This window comes from Lissotriton helveticus, chromosome 3_1 (genome assembly GCF_964261635.1).
Source record: "Lissotriton helveticus chromosome 3_1, aLisHel1.1, whole genome shotgun sequence".
In the NCBI taxonomy this organism is placed as follows: Eukaryota; Metazoa; Chordata; class Amphibia; order Caudata; family Salamandridae; genus Lissotriton; species Lissotriton helveticus.
The window spans coordinates 560,197,660-560,225,335 of record NC_136061.1 but is presented as its reverse complement, the minus strand read 5'-3'; the positions used below and the strand labels follow the sequence as shown (position 1 = coordinate 560,225,335).

The 27,676-nt window shown below is 43.8% G+C and overlaps 1 protein-coding gene across 1 annotated transcript in view; it reads right to left on the bottom strand.

Moving 5' to 3' along the window:
- The window catches only part of ITGAV (integrin subunit alpha V), a 402,152-nt gene that overhangs the window by 259,769 nt on the left and 114,707 nt on the right, over positions 1–27,676 (bottom strand). Inside the window, exons 3-6 of the mRNA XM_078680488.1 lie at positions 24,478–24,569; positions 15,384–15,501; positions 11,655–11,716; positions 7,307–7,352 (exon numbers count right to left, since the gene is read on the bottom strand). Coding sequence (XP_078536614.1) covers positions 7,307–7,352; positions 11,655–11,716; positions 15,384–15,501; positions 24,478–24,569 — 318 coding nt within the window. The remainder of the gene's footprint in view (positions 1–7,306; positions 7,353–11,654; positions 11,717–15,383; positions 15,502–24,477; positions 24,570–27,676) is intronic.

Genomic DNA, 27,676 nt, shown 5'->3' with positions numbered 1-27,676 from the left:
TACCTGCTCAGGCACCGCCGTAGGGATTACAATGTTCCTTTCTGACAGCCTTTCCATGGTGGTCTGACCACCTTTCTATGGCGGTCAGACCGCCATAAAAGTGACTTTGGGGGCCCCTAGAACGGCTCCTGCACCCCTGTGGCTTCGCTATAAGGCCCAGGGGGGCACACATGGTACCCCCAAACACCCATGCACCATTTGCGAGGCACCACATGGTGCAGGGATGTTTGTAAACATGCCTTTTGCCATTAGGGCTTGTGCTGCGACCCTTTTGCGGGCCGCAGCTCAAGCCTCAATAGCAAAATGCATGTTTCCAACTGCACCATCCATGGTGGTGGGTTATCTGCTGGGACCCCGATTAATTTAGACAGTTCATACTGAAATGAGCTTTAGTTAAGTCAAAGGTTCATGAAAATAGGTTAAGGTAGTCTAGATGTCTTTTGATCCTTTGGCTGCGACCTCTGTTGTATTACACTTATGAGGCATTTCACTTTTTAGGTATTCAATGGTGAAGCCCATGCTGAAAAGGTATTTAAAAATGTAATATCCTTGATCGAAGTTCATCAAACCTTACACTTGGCAGCATTCCAAGCAGCTGCTTTTGAGCTCCCCATAAAATGTGCCATATTTCCTCAATACAAAACATGTAATAAATATGAACATTTTTGTATTACTCTAAAACAAAACTTCCATTTGAGTTGGTAAAAAATAGAAAAATAGTCCATACGTTTAATAAAAATGGGCTAAAAAATCTGTGTGCCTGTTTTATTGATTGACTAAACACAGAGTCTGAGCTGGTACTGTCTGGCTATCAAGAGCTGGAACATTTTACTGCAGCATTCATTTTGGAATCCAACAACCAGGAATCCAGTCTACAGACCTCATTGAATTAAAGGAAAGGAAGGCAGGAAAGAACACAACCTGGCAAAAAAGTAGTAATAACCAACGGAATTTCCATATTTTTATCCACGCATTAAAAATAAAATCACACATAAAATAAATATTCAGATGCAAGTGGGCGAGAATAATCAAAAAGTAATCAGTATGGTGTACTGGATAAAGGGTATGTATGTTTGCCAAGCCCAGTACCGTTAAGGCATGGTTGCAGCCTAGGCCTGTATACAGAAACCTCAAGACATTGACTCGGACCCTTCCCTAGTCAAGCTGGTACTGCACACAGAACATGTACAGAGGCCATCACCTATTCCCAGTGCCAGAAGGGAATGACAAAGGCCTGTGCCCCATAGGTTCTCTGTGTAGACATTTCCAACAGATGACATTTCCGAAGGCAAGAGGAAGAAGCGTGTCGCCGCCGCAGCAGCTGCTGTTGCATCGCCGAGGAAGATTGTCGCCGCCGCAGCTGTTCCCCGACGCATCGCCGAAGAAGTGTGTCGCATCACCGGTGAAGCGTGTCACAGGGCCTGTCGCGGCTCAAGAAACCACCGGTAAGGAACTGACAACAGTCATGGACTTGGCCATTACTGCTGTTGTGATTCCTCGGGGGCCGCATTTGCCGAGAAAAGGGCAAAGGGGCACACGCAGACAATTAGTGTCTTGCATGCTGACCTGCAACTCCCCCCCCCACCTGCCACTGTGCCGTCATAAGACTACGTCGAGGCAGGTGAGGGCTTGAAAAGAAAACACGCCTCGCCCACCTACCATGGCAACAATTGCCTGCCGCCTCTCCTCGGAAAGAAGTGTATGTAACTTCCATCAGTGTTATTGCTGGCCCCCATTTTTTTGGCTCTCTGTTTTAGACCTTGTTAATGAATCATCCAAAATGTACAGATATCCTGGGGTTTGAAACAAAATGTGCAGTTATCTTTCGGAATTTTCGAGGGGTATAATCTTTTATGCATGTTTATTGCTAAGTTTTGCATATTTATTTATGTGCATGCGACAGTAGATGGCGCTGTTGCCGCATTCTATGGACAATTCTGTGTTAGTCATCGGCTGAAATTCTTAATGCTCACAGCACCAAGAACCAGGGACTGTTGTGCCACTGCGTTACAACCCGCGATTCTCTAATAAGGAATACAAGGCAATGTTTATATGTTGAAAAGTGACTTATTTTTCAAAGAGTTGCAATTTATTTACCAAGCCTATCATTTCAAATGAGCCTGTTTTAAATGTACTTCATTATATGGATGTAAAAATGCACGCACGCTCTGGCCATCGCTGCTTGCGAGGTGTGAGGAGAAGGTGAAAGGAGAAACAATATTGGACACAAAAGAATGAGGGAGAGGAGGCAAAATGAAGGACAAATAAAGAACAGGGAAAGAGACAAAAAGTAGTGGACGAAGTACTAAGAGAGGTAGAAAGGGAGAGTGAAATTGGGGTATGAGAGTGAAAGAGCAGGTAATGGCGGGTGTATGGGCTGCCTGGCAACCCAAAATCTTTTTAGAATGTTTTATCGCTGCCCCTTCAAACCTCAGACTATTAACCTCATAAAACGGTGTTGTTAAAAGCATCATTTACACATGCCAGTGTCCAAATTCAGCCCCCACGTCACCACCACCCGTTCACCATCAAGAAAATCCGTAAAAGAAGCCTGCGTCATTGAGTCCCATTCAAGGCAGATTTTTAAGAAGCACAACGTTGAAAGTTCACCACTTGCTAATGGTTTAAATTCTGGTGGACACCAAACAACTATTATTCAGTACCAAGGTGCCCCAAAAACTTTTAGTCATTTGTATCAGTGACTTGCACATGCAAATGGGCTTGCAAATTGACCCCATACGGTTTTAAGACTTACAGATTCCTCAGAAACCACCTCAAAAATAATTAATCTAATGATTAACAATCAGAAGCCTTTTCTGCAAAAGTTCATAATTGCTTTTTTGAGACATTTTCTGCTTAAAAGGACAGGTCTCCAAAGTTGTGTTTCACATTAGCCAACAGTGGGGCAACCAGCTTTTTATATTTTTATCAGGGGGAGACTGGCTTGTGCCGTGTTGCTTGATATCAGTGGTCTACTTGGTTGGCAATACCAAATTCTTGATTGACTGTGTCTTGAAAGCACAGCGGTAGTAAAGGCTGACATAAAATGTATTAATCTTTCTACTTGTTTCAGATGTGGAAAGGTGTGTTCTAGTGTCGGTGATTGGAAATTAACTTAAGTTGAATTTATGAGGCCTCTAATGAGAGTATCTTCACGTCTGCAAATAGCCAGCATAGCCCACAGGCTATAAAAGGGAGGGAGGGAAAGGGAGGCAGACAGAGGGAGAGCGAAGGAGGGAAAGGGAGGGAGAGCGAGGGAGGGAGGAAAAGGGAGACAGACAAAGGGAGATAGGCAGACAGAGGGAGACAGGCAGACAGAGGGAGACAGGCAGACAGAGGGAGGGAGACAGACAGAGGGAGGGAGACAGACAGAGGGAGGGAGACAGACAGAGGGAGGGAGACAGACAGAGGGAGACAGACAGAGGGAGGGAGACAGACAGAGGGAGGGAGAGGGAGGGAGACAGAGAAAGGGAGAGGAAGGGAGAGGGAGGCAGAGAAAGAGGGAGGGAGGGAGACAGAGACAGAGGGTGACGGACAGAGGGAGGGAGGATGGAGGGAGTGAGTCGGGAGACAGAGGGTGACAGACCGAGGGAGGGAGGAGGGAGACAGAGGGTGACAGACTGAGGGAGGTAGGAGGGTGACAGAGGGAGGAGGGAGGGTGACAGACAGAGGGAGGAGGGTGACAGACCGAGAGAGGGAAGAGGGCGACAGACGGAGGGAGGGAGGGAGGAGGGTGACAGACGGAGGGAGGGAGGAGGGTGACAGACGGAGTGAGGGAGGAGTGGGGCGACAGAGGGAGGGAGGAGTGGGGCGACAGAGGGAGGAGGGCGACAGAGGGTGGAGGGCAACACTGCGAGGAGGGAAACAGAGTGAGGGAGACAGAGAGGGAGAGGTAAGGAGAGAGAGGGAGACAGAGGGAGAGAGAAGGAGAGGGAGGGAGAGGAAAGGAGAGAAGGAGAGGGAGGGAGAGGGAAGGAGAGAGAGAGAGGGAGACAGAGGGAGTGGGAAGGAGAGAGCGAGAAGGAGACAGAGGGAGAGGGAAGGAGAGAGAGAGAGAGAGAAAGAGAGGGAGACCGAGGGAGAGGGAAGGAGAGAGAGAGAGAGGGAGACAGAGAGAGAGAGGGAGAGGGAAGGAGAGAGAGAGAGAGAGAGAGAGAGAGAGAGAGAGAGAGAGAGGGAGACAGAGGGAGACGGAAGGAGAGAGGGAGACAGAGGGAGAGGGAAGGAGAGAGAGAGAGAGAGAGAGAGAGAGAGGGAGACTGAGACAGAGGGAGGGGGAAGGAGAGAGAGAGACAGAGAGAAGGAGTGAGACAGTCTGAGTGAGACAGAGAGAGAAATAGGGATAGATGGAGGGAGAGAGAGAGAGAGAGAGAGATGGTTGTATGCCGGGTCTGGTGGCTCAGTGGGCGAAGGTGTCCGCTGCAGGGACATTTGTTCAACCTCACGGTCACAGGTTTTTTGGTGCTCTAGCCCCGCCCCCTCCCCCACTGACCCCGCCCCCAACGGTGCGGCCCTCGGACACAAACCACACTGTACATTTGGCCCCCGAGAGAAAGATTGTGAGTACCCATGCTCTAAGGGTATCGTGATCAGATATGCTGCACACATGGAATGGCCTTAAGCCATGCCCTTCAGGTATTTCAGACATTAATACTGTACTTGGAGCATGATAACAGGCTGTGTTGTCCAGAGTACCCACAATTAACGTCCAGGCCAGTTAAAAAAAATCCAAGAAATTTACAGTACCTAGTAAATAGGTAATTGATTACACACTATTGATACAACCTCACTCGCCTAAAAGTTGTACTGGAATCTCGGATGAAGAGGAGGTGGATAATAATGGTATTAAAGCCATGAATTGATTAGCTCATTTGGCGACCTTTCCGATAGTAGACTGCTCTGCTCTCAGTGACTGGTTACAAGAGTTTGATCTATGCAGCGGGTTCTTGACTCTGTATGTTTTGCAGTGAAACCTCACATGGTACAGTCTCATTTTCACCCTTCTTAAAACACAATGCAAATGCCATATCTCACTAATATCTGACGCCACTATTTGTTTTTCATAGTCCCAATGGTACAACGATTGGCGCTTTTTTTGTGATAAACTTTTTGAACTACAATAGGTAACTAACAGCTTTTCAGTAACTAGTCTCCTCTGTCTGTTAACACTCTATCCTTTCTTTGTGAATTGCGACAGATGAAGACTGAATGAACCAGATTTTTTTTTAAGTTTCTCCTAAAAAAAAAGAGAACAGCAGCTTATCCAACCAACATTTGCCCTTCACTTGGCTCATTCAGTTTGGTTCAGCACCTAATGGCCCTGAGCTCCATTAAAACAGGTTTATAAAATCTTAAAAACTAAAGATATGATTGAGCTTCACAATTTTCCACTAGTTCAAACAGTTTCGGTCTTAGTGAAACCCAGACTAGATCATAGCAATAGTGAATTTTTTTATGTCGGTCAATATTGTGTGCACTATTTACAACTGCAGCAGAATTGGCGCTGCTTCACCTTCAACACCAGGCACATGTGTCCAATACGCTAGTTTTGTCACACTGGCTCAATGTGCAAGAAATTTCACTTTTAAATCTATGTGCATGGCACATAGTGCTCTCCAGAAGAAAGGTCCACTTAATACCAATCTAGACATTCTCTTCAATACTGAAACGTGACTGTATAACATATAAACCCTAGTCTAGGAGAAACTAATTGTTGATGATTATAAAAACATCCATAGGAATTGGAACTTGGCTTGGGGGTCATACTACAGAAAGAGTGAACCAGATATTTCGAATGGTTATGTAATCATTGTGTCCAGTAGCAGCCAGTTAAATACAGCCTTAAATTCGAGTGTAAAAGGTAAAATATATGTGTCTATGTCTGGAAAGATGGCCTGCAACATATTAAGAGATGTTACTAGGCTGGTCAGGGATGATGCAGACTCACCAAAGTGTAGTCCTGAAATGTTTCTCTGCAGATCCTTAAACATTTAGTCATACAAATGCTTTTGGGGGTCAGTTCTGGGCAGCCGAGCTGCAAGGTCTTCAGAGCCTCTGTCTCTCTCCTTGAATGTTCCTCAGACCGCAAGCTTCCTCGTCTTCTAAAGAAAGTCACAGCAGTAGAGTGCCTCCTGTTTGTAGGCCTGAACCTGGGATGATGTTCAGTCTTCCTCCAGAGCCCATACCGAAGTACAACTAATGACTGAATGGGAACAATATTTTCCAGTCATTGAGGGCACTAGTAAGAAATCTGGATAAACCAAAGCCCACGCTTTATTTTGGTTTAGAACACTCCTGCAGCCAGTTCAAAATCCTTCTTCTTGAGCTTTTCCATATTTTAATGGTCAGTGTGAAGGGTTAGGGAGATCTGGTATCCAATTGTCAAAAGAATGTAGATATCACCCAGACTCTTTTAGTTAGTGTTCATTGTCTGTAAGTAACCAGGAGACCAGAGGTGCTTAGACAGGTGGGAACTGACTGGCAGGGAAGCAGGTCTATTTTCCCCTAGCCCACCCGACATTTATTGAGTCACAGGGGCAAAGCCCCAGCGGCAGATTCATACATTCAATAAATATACACAGCAGTACAACGAAAACCAGAAGAGGGGCAATAATGAGTTCAGACTCCGTGTCCTCACTTTGATACAATTCATAGTGTATGTAGGCTTCTACTCAGACACACCTGAGAAATATGCCACAGACAGCAATTTGCACCCACACCTTGGAAGGAAAATAAGGACCCAGGTAAAGGAGGCCTTACAAGAATTTCACAGAGATGGTTGGTGGTTTAAGATCATGCCAATGAATTATAAAGCGGCCACAAATAACCATGGAAATAGACGCATGTTAACCGGTCAACTAGATGTTTACATGATCTCTGGAGCAGAGTACCAATGGCAGCAGCATGCAGGTTGTCATAATCAAGTTAGCACTTTCAAGTGAGGTAGGATGTCACAAGAAGGGTGTGGACTAAGGAGTGAGAGATGAGGCATGAGGACTGTGATGAATTATGACAACTGAGTACTCAGGTGAGGGATAAGGACTGCTGCGAAGTGATGGATGAGAATTATGGGATAAGCAGTGAAGAGTGAGGGATTAAGAGCAGGGCTGAATAGCAATGGAAGAGGTTGATGATGTTGATGAGGAACAAGGGATCAGGATTGAGAAGTAAAGAGTGGGATGTGAAGGATCATGGCCAAAAATGGATACTGTTACATGGACATTTTTGATACCACCCACATAGCTGCTTTTTCACATCAGATCGAAAGCCATGATGACATACAAACAGGTTTTAAAGCATACTGTACCTTGCCAGTAAAAGCTACCAGGCCCTCCCAGAAGCACTCGGTCTGCCTAAGAAGATATAAAAGAAATGGTTCAGTACTGTGCTTTTTTCATGCAGTAAGGCAACATAAATAAAGATATAAAAATAACTCAACGAATGAACTTATACAGGCTTCACTTTATGTTAAAATAACTTTATAACTCGACCCTCAACCACTTACTTCATTCAGAATTAAGTCCATTTAGATGTTTTTGCTTGTATGCGTTCAAATTTGATAGAAAGCGTTTTTATCAAAGATGCACAGATACATTTTATGTCATTTTAACTTTTTGCTGAATGGCTACTAGCATCACTAGAGAAATCTATAGCATTAGTATTATGAAAAGAAGACTGGGACATAAAGCTACCTGAAGCTTCAGAAGTTTTCCTTTATTTAAAAAATATAAAGCAGCTCTTCAATTGCAGAGCACCATGGTGCAAAATACACCGCAGCAAACAAAACACATTGATCCGATATTAATGCTTTACAAAAACAAAATGAAAAGCTTTCACATAGCTTTCCAAAATTGTAAATAATATTTTGGGAAAGTAAATCTACTGGATGTGCAGATCATCTTCCCAAGCATGCAAAAATAGGCAAGAGGTGTGCACCACAGAAGCAATCACCCCCGTCTCCCTTCAAGTTCTACGAAAATGTGGCCATAATAAAGACTGGTCACTTTTTCCTGTATCTTTCTTTCAGCAAGTTTTGCGATGTCACTAAGTGAAAAATTAATTAGGGGGCCGATTCCGATTCGTGAAAAACCGCTCCGAATAGCCGTTCGGCACGTTTTTCCCGTACGAATCGTACCCTGCAATGTCCCCCGTACGTACGACGAAGTACGATTCGTACCAGGAGCTGTACTCCGTACGAGTCATAAAGAGACCATACGAATCAAATCCCCGTCCGAATCTCTGTCGGAACCCGCTGTACGTGACATCTGTACGGTTCGCGGGTGGTTTTTACGACCCAGCAAGTACGATACGTGTGGGGTACGCACCGTACGACCCTTTTTCTACGGGAGCTGAAAACAGCCGTAAAAGCAGAGTTCACGCCGAAACAGGTATGGAACGGCCCCCCTGGGTACGGTGCGTACCCCCCATGATCGCAGGGGTACGGTGCGTACCCCTGCGATCATGGGGTGTATGCACCGTACCCCATGTATGATGGGTGTACGCACCGTACCCCATGTACGATGGGTGTACGGTGCGTACACCCATAGTACATGGGGTACGGTGCGTACACCCCATGATCGCAGGGGTACGGTGCGGACCCCTGCGATCATGGGGTGTACGCACCGTACAGTGTGTATGTGTTTGTGTGCTTTTCCGTACGACTCGCCCTTACCTGACGTGGACCGTACGAATCGCGTCCTCATACCCCGGTCCGGATCGTACTCGTGGTGTCGTACGGCATGTGTACAAGTCGTACGGGATGTGTACGAGTCGTATGGTTCACTGTTTCAGCCTTGCAATACGTACGGATCGCGACGATTCGGACGTATTCACGGAATACGGATCGTACTATGCGACTCGGACGGACGGGTACGATTCGTACGGAGAGGGCTCCGGATACAAATCGTACAGATGTTTTTTTCCCCGAATCGGAATCGACCCCTAGGTCTGGGTTTGATATCCCAGCTTTCTAAATAAACCTAATGTTTCCAATATCCACATGGTGGACTTTGTTTCTTTCCATCATTGATTTTATTCGACCAGCCTCTTTCAGTCACTGACTTGAGACTTTGTCAATGACGTCTTGGCTCACCCCAGGGAAGTACTTCTCCTTAAACCTAATGTATCCGGCTGTTTGGGTGTACATTTCCTCATCCAACAGCGAACCTTCACTGCAATATATTGAAGCAATTTACAGTGAGTAGCATGTAACTCCGGAACCCAAGGTTAGTGGTTAATCCTGTGGTTACTGCAGTTAGTCATGTACTTTCAAGACCAAATTGCATGCAAATACTCCAGTTACTGTCTGATTATATTATTATCAGTTAGGTGTAATCATTAGTGGGGGCTACGTGGTTTCAGGTGAATGATAGGTAAGATAGATAGGCTGGAGGAGATTGGATAATGTTAGGTTACAGGGATAGTGTTGTGATCTCTGAAATGAGGTGTCAGGCAGTTGAAGAATTACCGTAAGAGAGATTAAGGCAGACAGGCATGAGACTAAGAGGAGGATATACTCAGAAACAGAAGGTATGCAAAGGATGGAAGGTAAGAAGATGGTCACTGAAAAAAAGAAAGGAGAAGAATCAAGCAGAAGTAAGTCAAGATCAGATTTTCAAGCAGGGCTTTAAGAGGATAGAAGGTGAAGGCGTTCTGAGACAGCAAGCAACTGGAGGGTGTGAGCTGCAGAAAGAAACAACATTATACATAGTGCACTAATATATAAGGGATTATTTCATATCTCCCTGACTCTCCACCTGCCAGCTCGCCATAGCCATGCACAAATACACATGTGTGCATACCTGTCTTTACATGTGCTATCATATTAAAAATTGATTTATTGGCATTGCCAATGCCCGTTTCCTTTTGCATCCTAGCGCTTTTGTTCCCTTGAAGATCACCCCACAGCACCAACTGCACCCCAGCTATAAACTGCCCACATCCCATACCCTTCACCAGGCACACCATCTGAGCTCACTATTCTCACTACACAAACAGTGTATCTTACATTAGTGAATGAGGAAATTAAAAGCACAATGCCTGATGCCGAATGACCGTCCTGCAAAATTCTGCACTGAAGTGCAGATCTTTTTGCAGGACAAGGTATTTGGTGAGTTTCGGGACCCTACCATTTACAGGGAAAACATATTTCAGAATTTTAAAAAGACATAAATAAAGTAACCTGCAGAGGGTTAACCCACAGGAGCAGGAAGTTTATTTCCACCTCAAGCAATGAGTTTTCACAGTGGAGGAGTTAATGTTTATTCCTACATCACCTGCCTTGAACACACCAGATACAGAGAAACAGTTGAAAGCTTTCAGTCCCAAGGCTAGCCACAACCATTGTCCTGGCAGTCAGCCTTTTTAAATCTAACTGCTATATGTAACAAACATCCATCTAATTTGCAGGCTATTCATATTGTTCTTTTAAATATATACATGTAGGCTCTCCTTGTCATTTCTAGGTCTCGCCTGCCTCAGAGCATACGCTTTGCTGCAATATATACTATTTACCATTCAGTAGGCTTTCAGTCCACCCACAGCATATCATTGGTTGTTTCATTGTCACTCTCGAGTGTGAAATTTCGATTGAGTAGGCTTCCTTGGCTTTTTGCTTGCCCCTCCCTGGATGACATGCACAATTTTGTGGCATGCACTATTTTTTGGTTAATCTCTGCTTCAGTATGTTTCTTACTTTTACCAGTTACATTCTCATGCACAAAAATAATGCTTTTGAATTACAAAAACACAAGGATACTTTTGGTTTTTCGCAAATTATTACATTATACAATACATTTAGTTTGCAATTTTATTTTTATTAACCCTGTGACTTTACAAATGTTTTCAAAACTAGGATGCGCTTTTATTCTACATTTTGTTTTAACACTAATCATTTCCTACCACTGCATCTATTTACACGTCTTTCGCATAATTTTACCATATCAGATATTCTTCTTACTGTTGCTGTTTCTTTCCTTCCACCCCACACCATCCTACGGTCTGTGTTGCCTATTTCCTACTATACTCCACCCTTCCGTTGTCAGTGCTGTTTACTCCCTTCCACCCCTCCCCTCCCATTGTCTGTGTTATACCCCACCAACCATTAAAAAAACACTATGACACGGCCAGCGATGGCCGAGTCAAAGCATCATTCTTAGCTTACTATTCCCATCCTGGTCCATACAGCTTATTTTTATAAAACTTTTAGCCATGCTATACACCAGTCATGCTGCTTTACGTCATGGCTAAAAGACATTGACAAAGCCAATAGCTCTCACACAGGCGAGACCTATGGTCTTTGCTCATTCGGTTTTCTGGTGGGATTTTGAAGAACGCTTACACAGCTGTTGTTTCAGTTAGGACAGGCCAATGAAGAGGAAGAAAAAGAGGAGAGGAGGTGGAGAAGTAAGAGGGAAGAAGATGGAAAAGAAGATGGAAAAGAAGTGGAAATACTGAAATGCAGAGGAAGAAAACGGAGGAGAAAAGTGTGGGATGAGAAGAAGGAGAGGAGGAAAGCAGAAAGAGGAGGAAGAGTGAGCAGGAAAATATGAGGGGTATATTTGTAACAATAGAACACTGTGACGGACAAGGTCCCTAGGTAAAAGGGGGTAGATAATAACTAGCAGCACAGATGAAAGCAAAAATAAATGGCTTACCTTTGTAAAGTCAATACTAAATCCTCCTTGGCAAAATCCTTGTCCTTCGGCGTCAGAATGTGCTAGGAAAAAAAGGAAAAATACCAAGTGTTAGTTAATGCAAAGATGAAAGGAGCTGTTGAAGGAGATAACCAACTGTAAAATCTTTATGCAACAAAAAAAATTTGAATTATAAATTTACAGTAATTGAATATGTAAGAGAAGATTTCTGGATATGTGACATATAGCAGATTCAATTTTAAATGTACACTTGGAGGTTAATAACACTCAGCCCCAGGCTAACTTCCTTATACCACAACATAACACACAAAAGACCAATTCAAATAGGAGGAATAAAACGTTGTCATCACAGCTGACCATCCTCAGCAACTTATTTTTTAGGGTATGGCTAAAGCATTGTGCAAAACTATCCTTTTAAGTGCAGTACATCAAGCAATAAGGATTGTTGAAGCGATCTCGTACAGCCCTTTGTAGAACGTAGACATAACAGCCAACATGAAACTGCCTGGTGAACACATGTGCACTAAAAAAGAAGGCCACAAGTAATTTCTAAACAAAGGGTGAAAGAGTGCAAAACAATCTACCAACTAACAGATTCTAGATAAACCAAAAATACATTAATCACCTTTTTCTTTTTTCTCTTCTTTTAGTCAAGTCTGTCTCCATACTATTTGTTAGTCTGTTTTCCCTTCGTTTGCTATGTATAGACACCTCTATAAACTTGGTGTAAAGTTGCTAAAAAAAAGTACAGGTGAATCCACGGGTATTTCCAATTGCCATCAGATTTCTAATCTTCTCCACCTTGCAAAACTGTTGGAAAACTAACTTAAAAGTAATGATATATTGGTCCCAGACAGGAACGCACTGGGCTGGGAGCTACCAATCTGCCATTTGGGGATCTTATAGCTCAATTAGAACATGTCTTGGTGTATGCAAAACCCTGAAGGGTACCTATCTGGAAGGGATTTGAGATGCTGTAGGAACTTGTCAGAGCAGGCAATGCTGACTAAGGGCTAGAAGGGGAGAGTTGATAGAGAAGCAGTTGCCTGAATTGTTGATCAGCTTTCAATGTTGTACTTAGCTATTGCAAATGACTCTGGCAGACAAGCCTGCTACATTATAACGAAGGGAATACGGGAAGACTACCTATTGCAGTGACTCCTTACTACTCGTTAGATCACGAAATACTACCCTCCTATGTGTCTATAATTTAATTATCCTCAACCTAGGACTGAATACAGACGTTGCTACAAACAATTGTCACCCTATCTTTGCTACAGACTTCATCTGTATGTGGATTTGAAACCGTGGAAGTTGTTTTCTTGAACACAGTCCTGTGTGACCGGAGGGTGCCACTGGTCTGCGTTAGAATTCACATTTAGCTGGAAGAATGTGAACTCCGAGTGTACATGTACCCATTATGTATGGCATCTGGGACTGCTGCAGAACTGACTCCTAAATTCCTAGAAGCTAGGAAACTTTGGTCACAGTTGAAACTTGCATCCTATTTGGAGGACTCTCAGGCAACTGGGCTACACAGACGTTTCTATGGACCGGTTTTCGATGCCTGAAGGGATCTTAGTAACTCAACTCAAGGATGGGATTCGAGACCTTTGTAGAAATGACTAGTGAAAATAACCCTGTAAATACTGGCGTACCAGCATGTGCATCTCAACATAGAGACGGCTTGCAGCATAAAAGGCACCTACTTTTCCCTATACCAACTTCCCCCAATTGGCAACCTAGTAATGAAGCTTCCTGGTGAACCGTCTTTCTTTGCTGCCCATCGATCGATATGTTTGATGAAAGACTTTTTTTGGATGGTTACTATGAGAAATATTATTTACCCCTATTATTTTTATAAGAATTGTTTTTGCTTCCTAGTACTTCCAGTCCCCTGAGCAATGTTCCCCAATTTTTCTTTTATTCTTGTCATAACATGTTTCCTTTTAACTTTTTAAAAAATATTCTTTTTCTTGGGGGGTTTCACAGAAGAAAGAGATCAACAGCACAACATAATACGCTCATCTATAGGTATTGATAATAACAGCTGTTAATAGACAATTCATGCATAACGGTTGGCAATTTCAGTCCCATAAGAGCATTATATCAAGTCACAAGATATGATATCAAGAATCAGGTTGACTAACAGGGTGTGGAGTGGGATGGGAGATTTTTATTTGATTTTTTACTTCGACCTTAAGTTTATTCGTTCTTAGTTCGTACCTATTGTTTGTTTGGTTGTTACATTAGCTAAATAGCAGCCCATTTCGGCCTGTCATATCCCCCACCCTCAGAATTACCAATTTTCTGCATAATTAAGAGGTGTCGAGGAATTACCTCAGACTAATAGAGATTAGAATGCAGGTAGCTGTGTTTCAGCATCACTTATTATTTTCCAATTTCATTTGTTTTTTCACTGACAGATTGTCTGTTTTGAGCAGGCAAAAATGCCCGAATTATACACTACAGACCTACAAAATTTCTAAATATTGGTGGGCCTCGTGAGTGCAATTACTGACCATATTGGCAGTTTTTGGCCACTTGTATATCCCCCCTGACCCACAAATACATTATTCAGAAGATGGTGTGATCGCGGAGACCAAACTACTAAAGACTGGGCAGTCTTCCCCAGAATGTCTCAGTTGTAATTCTCACCAAACCTGAAAAGAACAGGAAACAACAAACCACTGCTGCATGTGTTTGGTGTTTATAAATGACTTGAGGGTTCACTGGATACCAAAACAGGTTCAGAACGCTGACAAAGGATATGAATAAATTACTCGGGACAGGGGTGCAGGTAGAACGGCCATCTTTGTGCCAATCATCTTGGAATGAGGCCAGTCTCATCCAAGAGTGATCTACTCTTACATCAGTCTACGGTGGCATGCCAGTATGAACAAAACATTTTGTAGGCACAACAGTCTAAAGATGACTCTACCAGTTGGGCTGTAGTTATTAGTAGTTTCCCCTTATGAAAGTCTTGCTGTCCTTAACCAGTGAGGGCCAGCAGTGTGGGAGATCCCTTTCCATTTCTCTACCTCTCTGCAAACATTCAGTAGTACATTGTTCCAGAAGATTTTAATATCAACCTGCCAAAATATTGTGACAAAATATTAACCACCACAATATCATGAAGGCATTTGTATCTAAGTATAGATTTACTATTTTTATCTCCATAAATATGTTCCTTGTCAATATATTAAAATAACAGAACAATTATGTATTTCTTGATTCTCATGATTAGTCTACTTGTAATTAAAAATATACAAATTCCATTGTAGTACACGGTTTTCTATATCTTTTGATTAATGATTAGAACATGTTGTTTGATGCAAATCATGTCATAGAAATTGTTGATTTACAATGCGAGTTACTTGTGTTTTTAGGTCTGGCTTGCCTTCGAAGCTGTCTTCAAACCTATTATTACTACTTCTATATAAACAGAGTGGTCTTTGACTCCACTCATACGAGTATCAGTTTATGTCACTTGCTGTTTGGTGTACATTTCAACCTTCTATGAGTATTTGCATAGCAATGCAAGAGTGACTATTTTATGTCTTAAAAGTACACCGAATCATGACATATTATATTCTTTATCTGACAGTTGTGTTGTAAAGGGAAAAGGGCTTTTATTTAATGCTTTGGTCATGGCCCAAAATACAAGCCAGTTGCTAATACTTGCTGATTTTCTGGGTTAAGTAATTGCTTCAAAAAACAGATACGTACAACTTGATCTGCAAGGGGCGTATTCTACAATCTTGGGTCCGTTCTGCAAGAAACAAGTTCCAACAGGTTCTCGCTCTTGCTTTTTTTCCGTTCTCCAATGATAGAGTGGAGCACACGCCTGTAAAACAATAATAATGATAAGTCATACATAGGATTATAAGCTTTTAATGCTAATATATTTTCAGACGAGCAGGCACTGGACTAAGAAAGGCAAATCATTTACGTTTTCAAGTGTGCAATAGTTATCCATGTAATATTTTTGCAGTCCCGCACTTCTTTTGAACCTCAATCAAATGGTCTGAAGTGGTTTAGCACTTAAAACCCATTTATGGTGGAAACCATCTATAAGCTAAAGCAAACAATTCTGGTTGCTAGGCTATCCTGTAATTGAAATACTAGAGTTTCCTGACCAATTTCACATAGTGGGAATTGCCCATTTGTCCTCTCTTGCTCCCCGACCACTCTCACATGGAGACAAATCCCTTCAAAGCAAACAATCATCTGATGTCTACATGGAAACAGAGAAGCAGTGCATGCTCTTGGGATGGAACAATAAAGTATCAAAGAAGAGGGACGTTTGAGGTAAGGCCTGGGATCGGTATAAATGTACGGTCCAAGTAAGGAGGGGAGTACAGCAGTATCCTTGAGGTTTGTTGAGCACTGCAGGGGTCAAAGAGGATGCATAGTGTAGTAGCACAGCCCCAAAGGGAGCAGCAGTGCACCGCAGGAGTAAAATGGGTGGTGAAGAACTATAGGGTCCTGTGGGGTGATAGAAAAGTGCAAGTTCCAGAGTAGGCAGTGGATGAGTGGAGAGTCCGAAGGTTTAGGACAACTTAAGGTCCAGAATGTGGATAAACAAAAGGACCAAGGTGGAGTAGACCACAGATCGACTAGAAGTACCGGAAACAGTAACTTGTACTGCTCCAATCTCAGGTCCCAATGCAAACCCAAATCTCATAAACTTCCCGGTTCCACCCATACACATCCTGTGCTGCTCTGCCACCTTGAACCAGAACTATGCACTTCTCAACCCTGGACCTTGCAGGCCTCAATCACCCCTTTAAATCTCCATGCATTACAGCCCATGTACTACTCCACACCGGTGCTCCGCCATGACCAAGCAGATCCTATAGTCGGACGTGCAAGGCCAGATGACCATTCCTTTAGCTATCTATCTCACATCTAAAGCACGGAACCAATTGACAATCATCTTCAACAGGTTACCTCACATCGTGAATTCAGGACACATCTTAAGACTTTTTGCTTCACACAGTATTAGTCTAACCCTCTGTATTCCTTTTTTTTGCTCTAGCAGTGTAATCTAGCGGCAGGAGACCCTATTGTGGATATTTGCTACACTTTATACATTTCCTATTAATTAATTCATTATGCTCCTTAATCTGCTCACAGATCCTGCACTGGTCCCCCTTTCACTAAAGCCTATGATTCTTCACCCATTGCCAGTCTATGAACTGCCCAACCCCTCCCAGGCCAGGTGCTGCTTCACCACCAGACTTTGTGCTGCTCTACAGATCCTGACCCGAGCTACCACATCTATCCAGACCATGTGTTGCTCACCCATTCATTGAACAATGTACGTAACTCGTCTGGGAAATGACTCTACAGTTTTCCCTTTATGTATGCTAATCTTGGCCTGCAACAGCATAATTTAACGCTGTGTATACACACAACAAATAATATTTTTATTGTTGCATATGTCATGTCAGACTGCTAAAAGCTGCATTGTGCTACAATTAATTGTTGCTACATGGGAACGGAAAATTGGCAAAAGGAGGAACAAATATATACACATTTTCGCAATCGATGACAATAAATTCTCCTATTGGTCTTGTGGCTAAAGTCCACTGTAAAATTATTCAAATGTTTTCAAATATCATCACACCCACAAGAGGATAAGATTACACATTTCTATTTATTGTAATCCAGTCAAAGTATACTTCTCATTTCTTTTATATATATCACAAAACACAAGTGCTGAATCCTCTCAAAACAAATATATGCACTATACTCAGCAAATTAACATACCTATGTACATACCTATATACAACAAATATACACAGTGAAACAACATATACACTTTATACAGCAGAACATGTAACAAAAGAGGGGGAGGATATATTTTATATATATATCTTTGTTGAGTACTTCCTATCTTTCACCCTATGGAACAGTACTACAAAAGTGTCCTCCTATTAAATCTAGGTGGTACACTAGGAGGTAGTCAGACACAACGGTTCCAAACCAAAAACCTTGTGGAACCTAAATCTTCACATGTGTCCAGTGGTGTATCTTTCACAAATTAATTGAAAACAAAAAGACTCCTCCAATTGGAAAGTGTCGACGCGGTCGCGTTTCGGCCTTCCAACAAATCAGGCCTCCTCAGGACAGGGCGACAAAAGAAGGGGGGAAAAAAACTTAAACTCCACGGTGGCAAAGCCACCCGCTATGTAAAGAAACGCCAACTGTTTCTTGTATATGTCCGCTCTTTTACTCTAGGGAGCAAATCTCAGGGTCGTGAATAATCCTATGTTCTCGAATATTCGAGTGTCGGCAGTCCTAAATTCTGCAACAACAAGTCGCCATAAAGGTCAAGTCTTTTTTCGTGCTACAATTAATTGTTGCAGCATTTAGAGTATGCAGATCTATAAACAGTCACATGTGTGTGTATTCTCAATGCTGTACGCAACTGTGAACTAGAAGTAATTGAATGATGCTTCTTATGTTCCATGGTTTAAGGTCTATGAGAACCATCTTGGTTCATTGGGTACCTAGGTTTTAGAGCTATTGGATCAAAGCATGTGTTTCCTGGCATTGCTGTTACAAGGGAGGCATCAAGTGTGGTATTTGCTATTGGAAGGATGATAGTGAAGTAGAGGCTTTCCTCTTGAGCAAATGCAGACCAATTCCAGCATTTTTAAAACGTTGTCTTGTGATAGGGCAAGATGCTTTCATTCATAGGCTTTGCAGATAGCTGGGATTGTGTGAAAGCTGTGTAAATTACATTGAGTTCTGTTTTATTAGGCATTAATCTTTCTTTAGGATTGGATTGAAAAATTAAGTGCTACTCATTTCTTGTACTACAGATGGTTAGAAGTTTGAGCCTCTTTGGTAAGTTTGAGTGATGAACACGTGTGTCATATTTAAAGCAGTCACATGGTATGCAATTCTTTTAGGTAAGCAGTAGGTCTAATGTTGGTGGGATTAAGGAGAGCAGGATATAGATTATTTTCATGTGTCTGGACTGAACTGTTTAGTATATCCCTTATCTAATCCTATGCAATGTAATTCTTTGTGGCTGATGTGATTCACTGATTAACCATTGGAGTCAGGGAAAAGAGCCTCTATTCAGGAGGATCTGAGGCAGATACTGGTGGGTAAGAAACTGGAAGGTCAAGATTCGCTGGCACTGTAGATCAAACTGCTTTAAGTCTACCTCTGCATTTAATAATGGTTTAGTTATGGTAGGAGCTGGTAATCTGTATAGATAATAGGAGTCAGTGACAAGATCTGCGTGTCCTCAATCTGCTTGATGAGGACAAAGGGAGCAGTAGGTCTGGCAGTGGAATTCGAATCTTGACTTGACCAAAGGATTCTCACGGACCACAAAGGATGTATACCGGCAAATAAAGTCTTAATCAGATTGTCAGTTGCTTTTAACTGCTACTGCCCAATTCATGGGGATACCAACTGAACTTCTTGACAGGAACGTTACAGCCCTGTGGCATTACTGCACTTTGGGAGACAGTGATAAGTTCACAGATGCATAACTGAAGGTTTTCAAATATATAGAGTATAACCGATCTACCCCCATATTATCATTGGTCACAAAGTAAAAGCGATCTGCAAGAAGGTTCTGTACAATCTAAGGAGGTTATATTTAACATTTCTTACCAAGCTAGCCAAGAATGTTGGGGGTAGAAAATTATTGTGCTATGAAAACCTATTTGAGAGCTTAAATGTTCAAGGAACTTTAATAATTTGCTCAACCCAACGGTAATATACATAACCCATAAATGGGTCTCAAATTGTGTGACCTAAAGCAAACATTTTAGTTTACAGAGAGGCCTTTTTCTTCATTATCACAAATGAGCTGTGTTGGACCCGGTCCTTTGGGCAGGTTCACCCCGTGACTTTTTGCTTTTTCCTAGCCTGTTTTTGGAACCTGGATTGGTGATTTTAGGCCTCTGCGCACTTTTTCACTGTGGTACAGTGTAAAGTGCGGGTGCTTTCTGTGTATGGATGGTGAGCGCCCTGCCCTCCCATAGGAATGAATGAGAAATATGTATGCCCATGGTAGATTCCTGATGCGTGGGGAGTGCAGGGGCGAGTTTGATATGTATGAACTCGTGAGAATGAATGCTGCAGAATGGTGTATGCGGCATGGCTGTGTCTAGTCTAGAAGCGCCACTTTTAGAAGTTGGCATAATTGTGTAGTGAGTCTGCTGGCACGTGATTGGCTGATGGGCCTGGCCCAGGCATGCCTGGGCCTGCTGGTAGATGAACTGTCTGGTGAGTAGGGGGGGTCTGAGTCAGCCATAGATGAAAGGCCTCCATCTGCTGTCAGGGATGGGAGGAAAGAGCATCTGGTGCTGGGCTGTGCCTGTCAGCCCACCCTGCTGCCTCTCCCTCCTGATGACCCACTGTCACCTCTGACCTGAGGCTGACAGGAGAGGGAAACCAGATGCACCCAGGGCTTAGGGGCTCGCTGACACAAAGACTTCAAACGACTTCAAAGCCTTTTCTGTGTATAAGAAGGGGCTGTGTTCCCTTCCAATTTGTTCTTGTTTTCTGACTTGAATCTGCCAGGGGTGTGCTGTTGCTTGGGCTCAGGGAATCCCTGAGTCCTGCCCAGGCCCTGGACTCCTGATGGACTTTCCTGGACTCCTGGGGGGACCCCTCTGCCCTGCCTGGGCTGATGGGGAGACTTAGCTTTGCCCCCCCCTGGGAAGCTCTGGGGCTTTGGCAGCATGGAGGAGCTGCATTTTCATGGGGAGAGCGCTGGAACTGTATTCCTAGCACCTGGAGGCGCTGACCTTCCCCCTGAGCGCCTGGGAGCGCTCTGCCTGCTGTGCTAGCGCTGGGAGCGTTGTGGACTGTGCTCCAGCGCTAAAGAGCGATTTATGTGGTCCTAGCGCTGCATTTGGATTCTAAGCGCTGGTAGCGCTTTGGGTGTACTTTTTGGCGCATGGTTGCCCCCCAGCGCTTGAGAGCGCTGTTTAATAGTGACCGTAGGAGAAATCCGCCCCGCCTGCCTGCCTAAGGAGAAGGGCCGCTGCGCTGCCCGCAGCAACCCGGAAGCAGTTGGCCGGCCGGCCAATGCGGTCGCGGCCGGCCGGAAGTCCCGCCCCCGCAGTCGGCAGGAAGAAGGAGGAAGAGGGGCGAGACATGGCGGTCGTTCGTGGGGCTCCTCTCAGCTGAGGGAGCCCCGAGGAGAAGATGGCGGCAGCTGCGGGGCTCCCGTGACCGGGAGGGAGCCCCGAGAGAAAGAAGCAGGTTGTCGTTGCCGGTCTCCCATGCTGTGGAGGGAGACCGGAGATGTGCCCGAGAGGACGCGGCAGGAAGAAGGAGCCACGGAGAGAGAGGAGTCCGGCTGCAGCAATGGAGAGTCCCGAGGAGCGGGAGCTCTCCGTCCCGCTGCCGCACAAGAGAACTGGTGAGTGCAGCGCGGAGGGGAGAGAGGGGCCGTCGGGGCGCATTGCCGGTGCCCGCGCCCCCCCCCTCTGGTGTGCAGAGCCTGATGAGGCTCGGAGGGCGGATCTCTGTGCCCGAGCCCCCGAGCGGGTCTCCAGCAAACCGGCCGCATTTCTTCTTGTGAGCCCTGAGAGGCTCAAAGGGGGCACCAATGTTGTACGAGCCCATAGAGGCTCGAGGGGCATTCCCGGTATCTCGAGTCCCCCAGAGGGGGGGACTCCAACCAAGGGCGACCCCGGTCGGCAGTGGGTCGCCCCCACGTTTGGAGAGTCCAGTGGGGCTCTAGGGGGCACCATTGTTTGCAGAGCCGGAGGGCTCCCCGGTGCCTAGTGTTTTTAGAGCCTGTGTGGCTCCAACGTTCGCCTAGTGTTCTTAGAGCCTGTGTGGCTCCAACATTTGACCAGTGTTTCTAGGGCCTGTGTGGCTCCCACGGTTGACCAGTGTTTTCAGAGCCTGTGTGGCTCCAACCTTTTGCGCAGTTCGTTCTAGGGCCAGTGAGGGCCCCGGCGCAGTTATGATTCTCCAGCGGCCCAGCAATTAGTGGGCAGCTGCACCGTTTAGGCGCAATTTCAGGAGAGAGTCCCTGTGTGGGACAGCGAGGGCACCGTGGTGCCAGGCCTTCACAGCTGCGCAGCACTTAGTGCCAGCTGCAGCGTTAAGGCCCTTGTGAGCGTTCCCAGGGGCCCAGCAAGTAGTGGGCCCCTGCATCGTTTAGGCCCTGACATTGAGACTCAGGGCGTTCTAGCCCCAACAAGGCCAGTTGGCCTAGGGACTGCCACAGGTGGTGGCTTATGTAGGTTTTGCGCAATTGTATGGTTCTTGAACCTCTGAATGTGACTTCTTGCATCATGTCTTATTCCTGCACCTCTGAATGTTTTTAGACATCATGTGACTATTGCGCTACTGTATTATTCTGGTACCTCTGAATGTAATTTTATTGCATCATGTGCTTTATTCTTAACACCGCTGAATGTGTAGGTTTATACATTATGTGTTTCTCTTTACTACTCCTCTGAATGTATATTTATGCATCAGGGGTAATGTGTTCTTTCTTAGACCCCTAAATGCTGTGTGATACTTAGGTGGTCTTCCTTTACTACTCCTCTGAATGTGTTTCATACATCATGGGTAATGTGTTCTTTCTTAGACCCCTAAATGCTGTGTGATACTTAGGGGGTTGTTCTTTTTAGTACAGGTGGTCCTAGTGAGGTCCTGGTCCCCTGCGTGACAGTCTCCTAAGGGGTTTAGGGTTGCGTAGGTGGTACTTACCTGTCCCCAGTAGTTACTGGACGTGATCTATAACTGTTACTTGGTGTTACAGTGAAGTTTATATACTTTTATTCTAATTGCTGACAAGTATTTCTATATCTGCAAAGTGTTGATTCAGACAGTGACCCATGTGGCCCTGTCTTGTAAATAATCCCTTGTGAATATTGCCGTGCCAGTTGGCACAATGTACATGTGTAATTTCTATCTGATATGTTTTGACAATACAAAAGTTATTTTAATATAACCTTGTGTGGAGTCTCTTTTGTGGTGTACCTAGTATGTTGTTGCTGTTGTGCGCTGGCGCAAATGCTTTACACATCGCCTCCGAGTTTAGCCTAGACTGCTCGTGCCAAGCTACCTAGAGGGTGAGCAGGGGTTATCTTGGCGTGTGACTTCCTTGCCCTGACTGGAATGGTGGTTTCGGCCTGGCTTTGGCGTCAGCCTTAGCCTACCCGAAATAGCCGGTTTCCTACAAGCAGCTTCAAATATGCGAGTTCAGGATTTCTGCTGTAAAAAAACCTATTTTGTTTGATTTAACAGACTAAATTTTGCTTTATGTACAATACAAATTTAGCCTCTATGGAAAACATAACCCCTAACTTGCCTCAAGTCAACAATAGCATTTTCATTAGGGCGGGGAAGGTGATATTTCTAAATTCAGGTATAAAAACTCACTTTTAATAAACAGATTACTAAGTATTATATGGTAGCACACTGTGATTTACATAGAAATGGCCACAAACTTTGCCGCTAACATGCAGTTTTACTGATAAAACTAGATCGTGTAAAAACAATATTGTGTGGAAATTGGGTTTGAGCGAAAATATTTATCATTTGCACATCACCAAGTAAAGTGTCCTGATTTGTTTTTATCTTATTAAAATCTTTGTTTCCATTACACAGAATTACCCAACTTCTGAAATTGATTTTGAAATATTTGTATATTTCATTTACAAGCTATTTAGATGTTAAGTGTTAGGAAAAAACCTTACATCCTGCAGCCTTCCATTTCAATCCTCTAACTTTGCAGTCGGGGAAAGAAAAGGAAACAACAATCTCCAGGTTAAATAAGCAGCAAATTGCAAGAAGACATAAGATGACATATGACATCTGTCTATCAATGCAGAGCAAATGTGACAAGATAAAAATATGATTTAAAGGCATTTTTGTTGCTCAATCACTTTGAGTGAACAGAACACCTATTCTTTATCAGCACGCCAGAACCTGGAATGAAGTCCCGACAAATACCTTGCTGTGATAAAATCTGACTCGCCATAGCGATTAGCAGCCTGATTCATCAAGCTAAATTGCACTTGCAAAGGGCAAGATTCTCAGAATCTTGCCTTTTGCGAGTGCAATTTTTGCATTTGGGATTCATCATCCCAAATGCAAAATTCGCTATTAAAGAATTCGCACATTTGAGAAGAATTGCATTTAAGGAATCTCTATTTGAGATTCCTTAAATGCAATTCATGAATCATTTTAAAATTGCGAAATTGCAATTTTGGGCCGCTATTTACCGAGAGGTCAGACCTCGTGGTAAATAGCAAAAACTTTGAAAAATGCATTTAAATGCATTTTTCTAAGTTGCATGTTACACACACACATGTCCTTTGGACATGTGTGCGTGCAACACCAATGTAGATTACATTTCAGGGGTGCTACAGGGTGTCCTTTGGACACCCCTGCACCCTTGAAATCGCATCCTTATTTGCGATTAGCTAATTGCTAATCCCAAATAAGGAATAACTCCCCATTCATTCCTATGGGACTGTAGGCATATCGCAAATAAGGAACATGTAGGAATCACAATATTTTTTACAATTCCTACATGAATCCCGTTTTGCAAGTCCTTAATAGCGATTCCTTATGAATCGCTATTAGGGGCTCGCAAAACGGGAGAATGATGAATCAGGCTGTATGTGCCCTTCTTGTGGATTTACTCACCAAACTGGCATGCATCTTAATAGTATTAGATTGGATTATTATTGTGTCTTTAAACTGAACTATTTGTAAGTGGATGTTAACGTTAACCATCACATATTTGCCCATAAATCTCAGAAAAGAGGCTAGAAAAATTCAAATATCTTCTTTCTGGCAAAACAAAACTTACCAGAATTGTGTCATCTTTGGCTCGCACGGAGGCCCCAAACCATTGGTGAGACTTGAATTCTATTGGATCATTAGGAGCAAAATCTCGGTTCCCTAAAAACAACAGGAAATTGGTTATTTTACACCTTGTGTTAATATTTAAATAATTCCTGTAAAGAAAGTTGTACTGGTGAGAAACAAAAACTAAACTATGATGCCACCCCTAACAAAAAACAAATAAAATGGTAAAGCTACTTATGGTTTTGCTACAAGAATACATTTTTGTACAACAACTTCTGGAAGCCCTTTATGGGCATTTCAAAGCTGGATACATGACTGTGCATTTGCATACTAATGTTGTAGTGCATAATTTACAAGTATGATTCATAAAAATGGAACACATGCCCTGTTATAAAAAAAAACTGGGGATGGATGAAGCAGAAGCCTCGGTGCATCTTCTGTAATCCCAAATAGCAAATGGTGTCAAAAAAACATGGGGCAAAACTGATTCAAAAGTCCAATGTTCAACACAGTATATGAAGGAAGGATAAATAAATCACTGCAAAAAATGTAATTGCATTTATTATAGAGATATATATAGTGGAAAGGTATTCTTTCAGGATTACTTAAAGAGGGAACGCAGATTTATGTTAACAGTATTTAAGGACATTAAATAAGTTGAGTTGTTTTAACAAAAGGTCACAATAAGAAATAGTTACTTAACAATAACCACAATTGAACAGCTATGTTAGATTTTATAAATTACTCCACTGTCCCGGTGGAATTCAGCGGCAACAGGAATTTCAGCTCAGTATTAACACATAAATGTAACTGAATGGTATTGTGCCCTGCTCAGCTCATTTGTGGATCTAATTCAGTTGAAGCAGCTGAGAGGCTTAGAACTTAATCGGTAATGCCATATCCCCAGATTTCTAAGACAGTAGTATGTAAGGAATTTTACTAATATTCTAGCTGGAGAGGATGGGAAAGGGGTATTTGAATCTGTGAATGATAATAAAGATGGCAATATTTAGTTACAGGAAAGTTACCCAATCTTCGTGAGCAATGGATCTTTCACATATTTTACATGTTCTCAATTAATACTAACTAGCAAGCAGCACATAATTATTCCAGGGACGGTGCAAATTAGTTTTCCTTATAGCACAGGTTGTTCAGCACAAGCTGTCTGTGGTATCTCCCATCTTGATCTTCCACCACCCCTCTGCCCTCCATGCGCCCTGGAACACTCCTTGGTGACATCACTTAGACTGTCACCACTGCGAAGGTTCCAGGGTGAGCGCCGCAGTTAGAGCGGTGACCTGAGGCGCCGCGGGCAGACTGGGGACCGGTGGCTGAGGTCGTGTGCTGTATCTCTTACTCTAGTACATAATAAATAATCTTAAGTACCTTGTCATCGCCTCCCTCGCCTCATTGGTAACTACTACACTGGCGACGGGGATCATTCTACACACGACCTCAACACGGAGCAAGTGAACAGAAAATAGAAGGTCCGGAAATTATCCAGTACGGAAAGGAGTTATTGAAGTGAAGCGCCACCTGTAACGGGAGGTACTGTTGGCAAAGTGTGGCGCAGGGAGAACCTAGAGCTATGCGAAGTGCTGTGTGACTTATGGATCACAATACCAACGAAAGCGTGTAGGAAAACTTTGCGAATACTGTAGGATCAGCGAGTTGCTTTACACCCACCTGAGGAACTACGCAGGGTTGGCATAGCGGGCGGAGTGTTGTGAGGAAATGAACAGAGCGAGTGACAGCATGACTCGGTGCAGGTAGGGTGCTGCGGAGTAGCGAAGGAAATAATCAGCCTGCCTGTGTGATCGTGTGGCGCAGAATACACCATCCTAAGATCGCGGCGTGGGAGGCGGAAAAGAACGTGGGAAGAGTAGCTGGACTGAGCTGTTTTAGTGTGGCACAAAGTGAGAGTATAAGCAGAGTAATCGTACTTTGTACAAAATTGTAGAAACTTATCTGTACAAGCCTGCTTGAGGATCAAACCATCGCACGTGACTTGCTGGGAATCCTGTGGTAAAAGGTGTTTCATGTATATGGTTAGCGCAACCTCTATCCTGCCTTTTGCATTGAAGTGCTAATAAGTTATCTCTGTGGGGAAAAAATGCAAAATGTAACACCACCCCCAATGTTTTTAGTGAACCCAGGGGAACCTGCAATACAATGGAAGAAGTGGAAGAAAATGTTTATGAACTATGCTGTTGTTTGCGGGCCGAACCTAGGGTTAGAGAGGAAGGTGGCCTTGTTAGCATATTATTTGGGGGCGGAAGGTGAAGAGGTCTTAGAACACCTCCCAGAACTAGGTACACAGGAGGCTAGTGGCCTGAACGAGTTCGAGATAAGCATTAAAAAACTGGACCTACACTACCTCCCTAAGACTAGCACCATCATGGAAAGGTACCATTTTGGGAAGAGAGGACAGAAGGAAGGAGAATCAATGGAGGACTTTGTGTCCAACTTACGTAAACTTGCTGCAACATGTACATTTGGGGGTTCAAGTGAAGAGAGGATCAGGGACCAGTTTGTGTTAGCGTGTAGAATGGAACGGGTACGGGAGGAGTTGTGGCTAAAGGATGACCCTCCATTAAGAGAAGTACTTATTGTTGCCAAACAAGTGGAACACATGATGCAATGTGTGAGTGAGATAAAGCAAGACAGTGAGGGCAAAGACAGCGAGGGGAAGGTTAAGGTGAGCGAGGTAGTGACAGAAGAAAACAGGGTATTGGAATTCAAAGGACAGAAGTTGGGTCATAAAAAGCAGAAGGAAGGCAAGGTGGGCTGGTCCTTCAAAGGGAATTGTTATAGGTGTGGGAAACTAGGTCACATGGCGAACGACAAAGATTGCCCCGCACTCAAGTTCACATGTAACAAGTGTGGCAGGAAGGGACATTTCTGACAATTTTGTAGGAGTGGTCAGGGGTTCAAGAAGCAGACAAGGGAAAACGTGAACACAGTGTGTGATGAGATCGTCCTACAAGGTGAGGGGGGTCAAGTCAACAGTCCCAAAGACAGCATTACTATTGAGGGGACTGGCATTGAGGCCTTGTTTGACTCGTGCTCAAAAATCACGATCATTAATGCCAAAGAGTTTGAAAGAGTGGCAAAGGGTAAGATCAGGTTGAGCAGAATGGACGTTAAACCAGGGGGATACAGTGGTCAACCCATCAGTATGAAGGGCTATTTCTGGGGCA